The sequence below is a fragment of the Antrostomus carolinensis genome, unplaced genomic scaffold, assembly GCF_000700745.2.
Source record: "Antrostomus carolinensis isolate BGI_N321 unplaced genomic scaffold, ASM70074v2 scaffold27079, whole genome shotgun sequence".
NCBI lineage: Eukaryota > Metazoa > Chordata > Aves > Caprimulgiformes > Caprimulgidae > Antrostomus > Antrostomus carolinensis.
Window position 1 is genome coordinate 45,086 of NW_010338303.1, and position 14,277 is coordinate 59,362.

A 14,277-nucleotide genomic window follows, 5' to 3' on the forward strand; every position below is an offset into this window, starting at 1 on the left:
CTGTCCCGCCATGTCCGTTGCACGGATCACCACCTCGTACCGGTCCTGTGTCTCACGGTCCAGGTCAGCCACAGCTGTCCGAATCACACCTGGAAACCAGCAGGACAGCATGAGCACAGGCAGGTCACAGAGCATCTGCAGAGTCACAGACACAGTGAGGCTGGAAGGGGCCGCTGGAGATTGCCTCAGACAAGACCCAGGTCTAAACAGGGTCAGTTAGATGCTGGAGGGGGGCTGCCCGACTGTGCAGTGTGGGTCTCCAGTCAGGGGGTCCAACCTGGAGGGAACAAGGAGCTGCTCCCTTGCCAAGCCACAAACAGAGAATCACAGAATTGTAGTGGTTGGAAAAAGACCTTTAAGATTGAGTCCAACCATGAATCATTCAGTTGCTCTCAGCCACTTGCAAGACATTTGCAGACAAGCAACCAAGTGAGCAACAGTAGAGCATCACAGCTTTCCAAGCCACCTGGCTCAAGGCAGACACTTCTGGGAAGCCTTTGGCACCACCCGAGCACAGCAGAGGGAAGAGCTGGGTGCTGGCAGGCTGCAAGGGGACAAGACGAGGCTTCAGGGACACACCCCGAGGTTCCCAGGCATTAGCCCTCCACAGCCAGCAGGTTGCCACAGTTTGCTGTTCACGTGTATGGCATGACCCTGGGCACCTCCTGACAAAGGCTGTGGGTGGATGTGGCACTGTGGCCTAAAGGCAGTCAGAAGTGCCACTGAGCTGGTAGGATGAAATCCTTCCCCACCTTTACATGACACTACAGGTGCAGCGGGAGATCACAACACTGTTCTGGAGACATTTCTCTCTTCTTGCTTTCTGAAACTAGGAATTTTTGCAATGATTATCATTGTTAAAATTTATTATTAAGACATAACCACCATTTCAGATCCTTGCAGCTCCCCAGCTCTAATGGATTGGTAAAATTTCACCCTTGTCCCTTTGTCATTTCAGTTCTGTATCACCTGGACTCTCACTGCCTTCAGTCCTATCAATCGAGAGGAGGCTCTGTCTCACCAACCATCCCTCAAGTGCTTTCAGCATCTGCCTTTTTACACACTCAGGTAACTCTCAGCCCTTCTATCGCTCGATCACCAAGGTCCACGCTCCTGGCCAGCGCACAGGCAAGACACAGCACAGAGCACTGCAGAATTTCTGCTAGGGAGCATCCCAACCCCTCCGCAGAAAGACAGCGGGTGTTTACACTGTGGTGGGGCCCAGGATCTGCACTAGCTCCCTCATTCACCCTGGGTCTGTTCAGAAGAAGCCATTTGACCAGGAGTCCTTCCCTCCCTGCTTCATCCAAAGGTGCTGAGGGAGCACCGACAAGGGAGCAATGAATGCACCTTCAGGCACATGTCCCAGCAAGAACTGCAAACTCCCGGCTGAGAGCAGGCAGGACTGGCCTTGCACAAGCACCATTTCCCCAGGGCTGCCTGGGACTGACATCAGCCAGTCATGCTTACAGGCCTCTCCTGCCACTCCACTAAGAATATAAAACCATTATTTCTGGGCAAGCACTATCTCATTGAAATTTAAGCAATTCTGTTAATTAACAGGGTCTGAAGCATTTTATAATGGAAATGATTCATGTCAGCACAATAGTGATGAATTGGGATGAGAGGGAAAAAGCTCATGCATTCACCAAGGCTGTAATGACTTAACTGAGCTGCTCATAATGATATAGTTCATAATACACCATGCAAGATGGGAGGGAAGTGCTCAGGTGCTTCCCAGAACACCTCCAAGGTCATCTGTCCCAGCAGGGAGCAAGTCCAGGCCATTTGGCACGTGCAGGGCAGACAAACAGCCCAGTCAGCTCCAATTCTTCTAGTGGCATGAGGCAGACAAAATCCTTGTCGTTGACAGGAGTGCAGACTGTGAGCAGAAGCCACCTCTTGCCAAGACACGTGCTGTTTGTCCAGTCCATCCTGGAAAAGTGGGGGTCTGATGGAGACGAACTGCCCCATGCCCCAGGGTTCCAAGAGCCCCAGCAGGACTGCCACCAAGAAAGCTGTTCCTCCTAAAGTTGCACGGGCCACACCAGGCTACTACCCCAAGTGCCAGCCTTGTTTTGTCTTTTAGGCTGAGGTACCACTTACCATTTGCTAGTGGCCTTGACAAATCAGGGTCTCCAAGCACACTCGACACCAGTTCCTTGAACATGGTATTATGAGTGCTGCCATAAACACCCACCAGCAGCAAACCTCCATGGTCCCAACTCCTAGAGCCAGGATAGCCTCTGCTTCCAAAACCTGACCCCCAGGGACAATGAAAAAGCAACAGCAAGTGATGGTGGCAGACCTGTTCTTAGGGCACAGAGACAGAAGAGGCAGGGACCTTTGCCACTGCATGTAGAACACAAAAGTCCTCGCTATCATCTCCCAAAATTCTTTCCAGACAGAAAAACTATCAAACTTTGTCCTTCCCAGACACTGCTAACAAAGCAAGAACAACCTCCAGCTCAGACTCATCTCCTAGTTCTTGTCAGCATCTGTTATAGCTGAATAATATAGACGTATGGTGGCATACCCTCTGGTACAAGGCACATGTGGCTTTCCAGCATGATCCAGATTAATCAGTATAATTACCAGGCAAGGGGACACTTGCAGCATCACATAAATACCATAAAATCTACTCAAACAGCAGACGCTCTTTGGGTGATAAAAACAAAGCAGGACAAAGCACTCAGCAGGTAACTGCCATCCAGGAATCCCCATCATTATGGGCCTTGCTCTGCCCTCAGATACTTCTAGCGCAGATATCCACATTCTTGGAGACCCACAGTGAGCTCCAACTGAGCAGCTAAATCCCTCATAATTTAATATTCACTCCCACTGCACATTAGTGATACACCCTAATTTCCTCAAGATGACCAAACATACAGTTTAGTCCCAAGCCAACCAAAGTTCCTGCACCAGTCTCTGAAAAGGACTGTTAACATTCGGTCTTGCTAATAACAGCAATCACCTTAAAAAGCATGGCTTCTCTGCAGACTCTCATCACCCATGCTCAGAGTCCCTTGTCCCTGTGCACCACTCTGGTGATTAAGCTTCTGGGATGGGGCACAGCCCTGCCTAAACCCATGGGCACAGGCAAACAGGCACATACTGACTGATATGTGTTTCCAGGCACCAAGGAGTGTTCTTAACAAAGTGGCAAGAGCAGCGGAGAAACACCTTCTGCCTCCCACCACTGTGTCACACAAATCCAACAAAGAGTTCATCAGCCCAATTCAGCATGTTCCCAGCAACAACTTGTCTCCCAATCTACCCTTACTACCCTGGGAGAAGGGCTATGGTCAGTCTCCAAATAGGGCAAGGCTGACAGGTAAGGATGAAGCAACTAATGACTGCACACAAATAACCATCAGCTTCATCCCAGCAGGCCAGTATTTCTTGTCCTGCTCTCCCTGGCACAAGTACCTCTAAGCCCTCACCAGCTAAGGCTCCAAATCAGGAGATGGGCTCTAGAACTCAGGAGCCGTTTTAAGTAATCAAAAATGACAGACTGCATTTCAATTAGCCTTCTGAGTCCTTCTGCCTTTTCCCTGCATACAGCAAAATGACAGATTTTAAGATCAACCTCTTCCTTTCAGTAAAAAGCAAGATTCCCATGCACTCTCACCATGCAAATTTAAATGCACACTGATTTCTGCTTTCACGTGCCCATCTCAGCATCTAAAAAGCATAAGTTCGAAGGATCTTCATGAGGATGAGCTCCCTGAAGCGAGAACAGGAACTAGCACTGACCCTCACAGCCTGTGTCCTGTAGGGCAAACCTGGGATTCAGGGCCCCTGCGGATGTGAGTCTGTCTAGGCAGCGGCCAAGAGAGGGGCTCTGCAGTCAGCCAGCCAAGACCTTCAACAAACGCAAGGTTAAGTTCTGGGACCTGATTTGGGGTACACAACACAACGCCACAGACAGAAGGAGGAAAACAATTATTCTTCATTACCATATATTATAAGAAATGTAACATGCCAGGTTTTTATGGTTCTTTTTATGGCCATTAACCATGGCTCTGAAGGCTATGGTGCTGCTATGGGTAATTAAATCCTGTGCTCAGGGCAGAAGCCAGGCCACCCAGGGCAATCAGACCAGGATCCCCACATGGAGCACTAAAAACATATTCACACACAGAGTGGGAGCAAGATGGTCTTTGCTTGGTTGGATGTGCTGGTTCCTGGCCAGAAACATGGTAAAACAAGGTCCCCCCTTGGCATTGCCAGTCCTGTACCCATTGGCCCCAGCAGTGCGTCCAGGTGGGCTCATGCTGGCAGTGGGGCACGCAGTTCCCACCAGGCACGAGGCCACGGACTGCAGCTGCATCTTAAGCAGCTGAGGAGTAGAGCTGCACATCGCATTCTGGAGCCCAGGCGAGGCAGCTATGAAAGGCCATTCACAAATCAGACATCACCAAGGTGTCAGCCCCAGTACTTGCTTTGGCAGTCAGATGTTCTGGAAACAGACGTGCTCAAGAGGGGCTGAGGACTCTTCTGCAGCCTGTCAGCAGTTTTGCTTTTATGAGCACAAGCAAGTAGAACAGTAAATCAACACCCTCAGTGTATGAAACAACCAGCTTGAGAATTAAGACACAAAAAGTCAAGGAATCAAGAAGCTTGGATTCCCAGAGTGACATTAATTCTCATCACAGAGCACATTTTAGTTTATGCCTTAATACAAAGCATTAATGTTGTTGCAGGAAGCTGAGCCTCTGCACATCCTGGCTTGTGCATTTGCTCCCAGTGGTCCCTCTTCATTCTAGCAGCCAGGCTTCCACTCACACACACAAAGCTGTCTCAGATTAACAGGATCTCTCATGCACCCGAGTTTTCAGTGTTTACCCCATTGTTCATCTATCACCCACCTTGCCCCGCCCCCCGCCCATCCCCAGTAAAACAAAGCAAATCTGCGAGACAAGAAAGCCCCAATGCAGCAGCTTCTGGGCCAGGAGCTGGTGCAGCCCCAAGCTTGTTCTTGTGCACTCTCCCCACAGCACCAGCCTCTGTCCAGACAATGGCATTTTCCACTGTGTACCAGCTCTGCTGTCAGGTGTGCTTAGGCGCTACCCAAATTTGAGCTTTCCTCCAAAGGCAGCCCAGGACTGGTGGCACAGACAGGGCTGTGACTGGCTTGGCCATGTACACCACATCAGTTTTCAGGAGGTGCGTGGTTTCCTGCAAATGCAGAGACTCAGGCATACATACCTTCCTTACACTCTCCTTATGCCAGAGCCTCCCAACAAATTTCGTTCTGACTTACATAAAAATAGCCTTAGAAAATATCTATTAGCACAGACGCAGATCAGCCTGACAGAGACTTGGCAACCTCAGCCTGTGTCACTGCGGCTCAGCAACAGGGTGGGGGGGGACTTTGCTGTCCAGCTTTCCATCAAGAGCTGCAGCTACCCAGCCTGCTTGTCCTTTGACAATTTTTCATTACACTGTGGGTACTTTACTGCATGCTTTGTGCCTTAAATACCTCTTATTAGCATTTGAGTGTCTTCCCTCCTTAGAAAGCTTGCAAGGCTCCCATTAAGGGTAATGAGAGTCACACTCCTGGGAGGCAAGGAGAATATATACCCCAACATCTCCTGGTTATGGTCTACTCTAACCAGTATGTCAGAGCATCATCTGCTAGGGATTTATTACAGAGGCATTTTACAACAGGGTCTATTATAAGTTAAGGAATGGAGCAGCTTCTACTGTTCTTTCATTAAATATTAATAGAACATTTATAAACCGATCCTTAATTTAAAGTGTTACCTTTAATCAAAGCCCTGGTGATAAGAATGCAGCCTTTGGTAAGGTCCCTCTGGTAGTACTTAAACCTTTCACACTGAGATTTTACGTGCCTGCAGGTGAAATCGTGCTCTGGGCACAGAGGAGCTCTGGCCGGTGCAGGCACAGGCAAGGCATCCTGGGCTGGCAGCTGCAGGTCTCGCTCCATGGAGCTGCCTGCTGCAGTCACTGCACAGACCAAGCAGCAGCCCACCAGCTGGTGAGCTTCCTCTGCAACACCCAGTAACACCCATGGCTACCCCAGCTCCAACAGCCAGCACGGAGCTGCAGGCACACAGCCGTGTACCGAAGAGATGCAGGATGCGTGGCCAGGGTCTGGTCTCCTGAAGCGCCACACGGACTTCCCAGCCCAGCTGGGTGCTGCTCACCTGTTTTACTGTCCACAGTGAAGTGCTGCTCACCCTCCAGCACACTGTAGACTACCCGGGCACTGCTTCCGTATGTCGGGTCATCAGCATCAGATGCCATCACCTGCATCACAGAGGTACCTGCAGCACCGACAAGGAGGAAAACAAAGTCAGGGAGGAGGTGAGAAGAGCAATGCAAACCTCGGCCAGGGGCTGGCAGAACTGGAGAGCAGGGGCCAACACTGGTCGCTCACACATGCTGATGGAAACGAGAACAGCTGGGTACAAATGTAGCACTGCTGCCCCCAAAAGCCTCAGCACCAGGACCTCAGACCCTGCTGCAAATGCCCCTTTTGCCCTGCAGAGTGGCAGGAGGAATTTGACCTCGGGCCACCTTGGGGCTGCTGTCTAGGCAGAACCTGCTCTTCAGGAGATCACTGGTCTGAGCAGCTGGGAGCTCTTCTTCCAGGAGACATCTTCTGGACCATCTCGGAAGGAGCTGGGGATAAGATGTTATCACTACAGCTGCCCCTTTCCTGTCAGCACCAAGCAACCTAGTCAACTCCAGCCCACAGAGGGACCTCCTAGCCAGGGCAGCAGAAGGTCTTTCTGCAGAAAGACCTGCAAAGGGACAACAGCCATGGGAGATGAAAGGCTTTTTGCTTGCCCAGAGCCAGACACAACACCACGTCCTCATGCTCTACACGTAGAAGGGCAGGAGGACTATAAATTGGATAAAAGTCCATCAAATGTCTGCAATTAAGTTATTGATTTTCAACACTGCCTCATTAAACTGGGTGCTTCACTCCAACTGTCCCTGTGACAGCTTTAATTTGACATCATGTTCAATTTGACAAAAGCAGGACCCAGAGACATGAGAATGGGGCCAGGAGCAAAGGGGTTGAGATCTACAGAGACAACAGAAGGGAGGAAGGAAGGGAAAGCCTAATCCTGCCTACAGACATCTCTGAGAAAGGTGACAGTGTGACCAAAGACCTGTGAGGACAGGCTACCCAGTTCTACCTCTAGCACCAGGCTTGGAGCATCCCTGCCTTGGAAGTCAAACACTAGCACCAGCCACATTGCTAGTGGGATGATGTGCAGGACAGGGCGAAGAGCCCTGAGCTGCTCATAGGAAAGATCAAACCAACTGGGAAACTCCCTGCTGCAAGATACTACTGCCAGGACCAGGACATGACACGGCTGGCCGAGAAGCTGGTAATTTATAATGGACAAGATGCCCCAGCAATGATTGCAGTTAAAAGGTAGGTTTTGCTTCAGAGATGACTCCAGGGCACAAGACCAGCCCCAACTGAAGGGGCCAGGAGAGAGGTTGCCACCCCTGCTCTGATGTTAGTCCCTGCTCTCCAAGCATAGCACTGCCCACAGCAAGTACAGAATGTACAACTTGTATTTAGTTTTCTGGCATGTGCCTTAGTCATAAAAGATACAATAAACAAAATCTAAACATCCATTGTGTACTGTATAACCCACCTCTCATAACCATGAAGCCTGAACTCATATCCAGAGAGAAAATTAGACATGTAAAATGAGATAAAGATCTTAGTTCCTCCCCTGGCCAGCTCATCCCCCAGAAACAGAGGAAACCAACAATTTTACATAGAAACTAATGAGTCAGAGCCCATCTCTTACTCTCTTGCTGCAAAGGCGTGATCTGGTACAGCAGAGCAAACAAGTGGAAAGTGGGGCCAAGAACCTCACTTCCAGAGCAATCCTCTCCCACAGCCTGCGCTAGGGCTGCAGAGCACCTGGCTGACCCAGTACCCATGGGGCTGGGTGCACAAAGGGACACAGACCCCAGCCACCAGTCATCCTCTGGCTCCACGGGTCGTGCCTGGGCTGTCCCCATCCAGCACTCTGAGCCATCCTGGAGACCTGCCAGGGACATCAGCCAGCCCTTGGCTCCACAGGCCAGGGAGATCAGCCCCATCTCTGCTGCAGGGAGCCAGAATCAGCGGCACAGAGAGGGGCTGCCAGCACCCAAAGGTGCCTGGTGATGCCCCCAAGAGCTGGTGGCATCAAGGACTTGTTTCTCCACAAGGCCCTTTCCTGCCGCGGCCATAAGCGCAGAGACCAGCCCTGCCCAGCTGCCCCCGCCGCAGCCCGCTGCCACATGGAGTGGTTCTCCAGGCTGGCCTGGCAAACAGCAGCCCAGCCCGAGTGCCTTGGCTTGAATGGACAGGGCTCTGCAGGTCCTGGGCTCTGCAGGTCGAGCACCTTTGAAACACTAACACAGACCTGTCCTAGCATCCATCACCACCTTCCCTGCAGGACCCAAAGCTTCTGGGGCCAGTTTCAGCGATGTGGGGAGGTGCCATCCACCTGCACAGAGAAGGCTAATGGCTCCAGACCACTTACTATGCCACCCACTCCAAACACGTTTAGCCAAAATTAACGTCGACAGGCAAACTCCAAACACATTCAAGAGTAAAGAGGTCCCCACACTGAATCCACAAGCAAGCCAACAGGACCTGCCACTTCCCCAGGGACAGAAGTTCAGGCTCAAGGCCTGCAGAGAGGCAAACAGTGGAAAAAGCCAACATTTGCTAAATTTGACTGTCCCTCTCATGGCAGCCTTCACCCCTTCCCCAGTGCAGGCAGGAGCCTCCAGCTGCCCTCCAGACCAGCTCTAGAGCCGCAGCCTGCACCTCCAGTGCAGAGTGAGCCCAAAGGATAACATCCTACTCATGTATGGAGCACCCTTCTGTGCAGATCCCGCTAGCTCCAGGACAGCACATGGTCATTTCAGACCTGCAGAATATAAAGGACCCCAGAGCAGTGCTTTGTCATGCACAGCCACAGGTCCTGGACTGATGCCAGAGTGCAGCACTTCCATCTCAGGGACCTGGTTGCTGCAGGGGGCAGCTGAGATTTTATAAATGATGCAATTTACAGCTTTTGTCTTGTGCCACACATGCAGTGTCTGATGCACCCCAGAAACAAGCAGGCAGGGAAGAAAATAGATCAGAGGAGCTTAAAAATTACTGGAGCAGAATTGAGTTTCTTGCAATCTCAGGAACATCCTGACTTGGTAGAAAGCCAAATCCGACACAGAGGCGAATCACTGCAGAGTCCTTATGCCCTGCAGGACAAGTCCAAGGGAGCTCACCTGGCTGTGGTGGAATTGTTCAAACCTACAACTATGGAAACACCCTTTGGGGTGTCTGGACAGAGGAACCCATTGCACAAGGCGCTCCAGCCCCTGGCACCAAGCAGATAAACATGGTATCTTGAGGAGCAAACCAAAGAATTAAATCAAGGGGGCACAGGTTCCCTGAGGGGCTTAGCACATCCAGGCTGGATGTAGAGAGGGTGTAGCAGGTCCTCAGACGTACAGGACAGAAGCCTCAGAGCTTACACCATGACCAAGAGCGCAGTGATGAAGGGGAAAAGGGTAGTCTCGCTGTGGACCCACAGGCAGGGCAAGCCCCAACTCCCAGCTACTTGCTGCCCCAGCAGCTTCCAGAGCCACACAAGCATTTTGAGCACTTTCTATCAAGGAAAAAAAAGATTGGACTGTCTGCAAGTGTTCTGGTTGCATGTTAAAGTATTTTTCTCTGCTTCCAGCATGGAGATTAAACAATTTCTCTTCACAATAATAACTTCTGCATTCAGCCAGCTTTGTGCTAGAGTCAGGGCTTGACCCCAAGTTTCTGTCTGTACAGCCAAATCATCTCTAATCTGGACTTGGTGCTACACAGAGAAATAAGGAGAGCAAAACGTACCAAGGGAGGAGTGACATTCTGATGAAAGGATATGCATTTTGCAGCATGTCCCCCACTCCAGGCTCCGCATGCTCCCCAAAGAGCTCAGAAGTGAGCTCTGGGCTGCAACACCCACTCTGTACAACCAACAGAGTTGTCTTGCAGGAGGCACTGTGTGCTGGATTTGGGCTCACGCTTGCGTGCAGCAGACAGCCGTTAAGTAGACCCAGGGAGCTCAGGAAGGGAGCCCAGAACACAGCTAATTTTAGCATCTCCTGTTACAAGGTGAAGCTCCTGCAATACCCAGACAGTTGGCTGGATCCCATCCTGCCTTCTGCAGCTCCAGGTCTCTTCCTTTGGTACTAGACTCTGCTAAACTCAGGCATTTTGGAGTGATCTGCATCAGGGTACCCATACAGAGGACAAGCCTCAGGTGCCAGCACAGAGCAGCCTGCAAGCTCTTAGCCCACAGTGTCTTCTCAGTGTGACAGTTCCTCAGTAGCTGTGCTGTTTCTCCTGATGCCCCAGCAGCCCCAGACCAGATGAGGTTCCTAGAGGCAAGTCATCTGAAGCCTGCTCTTGCAGCTAACCCTGCCATTCCAAGAGAACCCAGGTAAACCTGTTGGGTCAGCTTCCATTTTGGGTGTGCTTCCTCCAAGCACAGCAGCTCAGTGCCAGCCTCAGGTCTGTGTTCTGTGTGTAGAAAACACTGACTTCTTCAGGGGCACAGCACATGCTCACCTGGCCCCAGCGCAGAGCAAGGGGCAGGTGTGTTGCAAAGTGCTCCCAGCTACTCTGTGAGAATTTGTGCAGTTCTCATTTGTTATTCCCTCTTAGACACTAGGAAATCAAATGGCTTTCCCTCACAATTAGTACTCCTTCATTATGCAAATAACATCCTTTGATCTGCTCCTGCTGTCACAGAGCGGATCTGACCGTATTTGTTTTATTTCTCTTTATGCCCCAGGAAGGTACTCACCTCTGAGAGCTGGGACTATGCTTTTGGCAGGGAATGGGGAGCTGCGACTGAGAACAGCCATGAGTGAGAAGAAAAAACACCCACTTGGGCAGCTCCGAGCACAAACCCCAGTGAGGTCAGGGGAAGCAGAAGCATGAGAGGAGGAACAAGGGGGTCACCCTTCATTTTCCAGGCTGTGCCACAGAGCAAAGGCCTGTCAGAGCAGCAGAGACAGGGAATGAACAGCTCCATACAAACGCACTCCAAGCTGGAGAGTAGCCTAGCCCCATCCCAGCCCCCTCCCCAGCAGAGAGCACAGCTGAGCCAGAAACACTGGTGATCTTGGAAAACATCTGCACCCAAACGGAGCTGAGACCAGGGATGTTTGCCAGCAGGCCCCCAGCTTTGACCTTGATCTTGATGTTTTAATAGCCAATCCAAGCTCTCCTAAAGCTGCCCAGCCTTCCTACCCCTGCTTGGCCAGTACAGAGGATGACCTCCATCCACATTTAGGAAGGCAGCAAGGCATGCTCCCCATTCACTCTTATGGAAATACCCCTTAGGTCTAGGGGAGACTATCTGTCCAGCTCAGAGACAGCAAACATCACTACCAATGCCAGCTACAAAAAAAAAAAAAGCCATAATCACAGCCGCACCAGGCCTTCATCCCACAAAAGGAACGCTCCCACACAAACAGGGCCTGGTGAGGTATTTCTCATGAGAAAGTCCTCCCTGGCCTAGGCATCCCACATCCTGCATCCTCAGCCCTTCCTGCAGCAGCTGCATCTGAACTTCACACGCGACATGCATGACCAGTCCCATCTCCCTCTGTATCCACACCAGGGCCACAGTGGAGGAGCAGCTAAACCCCAGAGGGTTGAGGAAAACGTACTTCTCAGGCTTGCTTGTTTATGCTTTCATGGGATGTGTCCATCCTGTCCTTTGTGCTACCTGTTCATGGGCAAAGCACTGGTAAGTTGAGGGTGAACCAGGAGGGAGATGGGGACTTGCAGCAGCAGCATGCAGGTACCCTCCAGCTCTGCATTCATGGTGTGTGGGACAATGCAGCAGGAGCACTTAAAGATGCTGTGTGAAGCTCCCTCTGCCCTGTTAGCTGGGCCATCTCCAGGGCTAGGCTGCTACAGAGGAGCCGTTACGCTCCCTGGGATGGCGAGGCTACAGAAAGCGTCAAGGTTGTCACAGACAGACATCAGCCTGGTGAGCAGAGCAAGCTCTTGGCGCCAGCTCCCCTCTCTGAACACGCAGCTTGGAAGCACAGCCCACACCATTCACAGCACTTCTTTACTTTTAGCTTCTGAGTATTTTAATTTGCAGGAATTGCCTCCTTTCATGTTGTGAAACCGTGTTTCTTTCTCCCTCTGATCTCCAATTTCGCATAGAAACTGTCTCCTTTGATATGTCTTGTTCACATCAGTCTGATCAGGCAGCTTCATAATTGTTAGTGATTTTCAAAGAACTAGGATCCTTGTCTAATACTCAGAGTTGAGAATTCCTTCCTTTTAAAATGTTGTTCAAGTAAAATAGATTAATTTAATTTCTTTCTTCCCTTTGGATGCCTCCTGCTTTGCTGCCCACATGCTGTCTTTCATTCCTCCAGGAGCACGTGGCTGTAGTTCAAGGGGTCACTCTCTGACTCGGGAAATGATTTGTGCAGGTAAATGGAAGAGTAAGGAGAGCTTGGGATGCCTCCGGAGAGCTTGTTCTCCATCCACCAACAGAAATCCAGGTAGCAGCAGCTCCTCTGGTGTGGGCAATTCCTGCACATTGGTACCTGCTGGAGGTCATCCACCACTCTCACAATATGCTGCACAAGAATCATGGAGAGCCAGAGCTCTGTCCAGAGGCAGCACAGACCCAAGGACCAGCCCCTGCACTCAGCTTCCAGGATGCCTCTTCAGCCAGACCTTCCTGCACCAGAACAGCAGGACCCAGCAGTTCACCTGACCGGCCAAGCCCCTCGTAGGGCCCAGCCCTGGCCCCCCAGCCCTGCTCCCCAAGGTGCTCACTGCCTTCCTGGCACTGTCCCTCTTCCCCTTGCTGACAGTACTGGGGACCTGCCTTATCTTTGATGTCAGCCAGTCTTTTGCAGCCTGTCTTCTACCTTGATGCAGCCTTTGGAGAACAGTGATTTATAGTTCCCTGCCCACAGCATGTGCCAGCACACGTAGTCTGCTACGCGCTCTGGCTAGTCAATGGGGGATAACAAACAGCCCGACATGGATGGGGAACGGTGTGACACTGGGCAGTGCAGCAAGCCAGCCACTCTCCCTAGACTGGAGCTGTGCTCAGCAGCATGGGAACTTGCCACCAGACCAGCACAGGGAGCAAGGGCAGAGTACTGCAGCTCATGCATCACCCACCCATACCCCTCCTGATGCTCAGATGGGCACAAAGCTCACTGTCCCCCTCCACCATCCCTGGGGTTACGGACTCATGCAGCCTTGTGGCACCTGTCCAGTCTGGCCTTCAGCAATCCAGTGAGGCTGATCACCCACTGATGGACTTAAAGATGCCAGGTGGCAAGGGGACAGGCAGGCTAATGGTAATGTGGGGAAGCCACGCTTCTGTCACAGGGGACATGAACTCCCCAATCTCAGCCAAAACCTGGCCCCTCAGAGGAAGGCCAGAAGCCAGGTGAGGGGCTTAGCTGCACTGCACAGGGATGCACAAGAGGATGTCCGGGCAGCCACAGGCTCTGGAGAGCAGCATGGGGAGGAGAGCCTGAAGAGAGGCTGGTGTGCAGAGGGAGAAACAGCACTCAGGCTAATCTGTACCACAGGAAGCCATGAGCCCCACGGCATGCGAGGGTTCAGTCCCTCCTCCCCCAGTGTTTGGGAGCGAGGGGGCTGTGCAAAACCAGGGTAAATGCACAGCAGGCAGCTGGCACCATCATGACCTGTCTCCAGGGCACAGCTTATGGCTGAGACTGAGCGCTCAGCCATAGGCTGGCAATCAGCTCAGGGGATTTATTCACTTGTTTTCCTTAAGCCACCTTATTTATTTTTCCCTTCTGGCTCCCTAGCTCTGGTCTCAGCTAGAATCCCTGGGATTTGCAGGCAGTTTAGTGGGGTATAGCAAGCTCAAGGCACAGGTTTCCCAACAGGCACAGGTTTCCCAACCCACCTCCTCCCACTCAGGAGACCTACCTATGGGGGACAGCTCAGCCACACTGCCGATGTAGGGCCCCTCCAGGAAGCGTGGCTCGCTGTCATTGATGTCCTGCACCTTGATGATGAACTCTGACTCAGGTTCCAGCAGCTGGTCTGTCTGCCGGTCACGGGCCTGAGCCCGCAGAGTGTAGAAGGTTTTCTGCTCCCGGTCCAGGCGCTCGGTGGCATGGATGTCACCTGTGATCTCATCGATGAGGAAGATAGTCCCTGCGCCCTCCCCGGAGATAGTATACTTGATGGAGCCGTCCCCC

The 14,277-nt window shown here is 51.7% G+C and overlaps 1 protein-coding gene across 1 annotated transcript in view; it reads right to left on the reverse strand.

Moving 5' to 3' along the window:
• Window positions 1–14,277, reverse strand: part of LOC104530782 (cadherin-22) — a 48,463-nt gene that overhangs the window by 28,988 nt on the left and 5,198 nt on the right. The window contains 3 exon segments of the mRNA XM_010175473.1: window positions 1–89; window positions 6,174–6,293; window positions 14,003–14,277. The exon segment at window positions 1–89 is cut by the window's left edge and continues 41 nt beyond it; the exon segment at window positions 14,003–14,277 is cut by the window's right edge and continues 14 nt beyond it. Of these exon segments, the coding sequence (XP_010173775.1) occupies window positions 1–89; window positions 6,174–6,293; window positions 14,003–14,277 (484 nt within the window).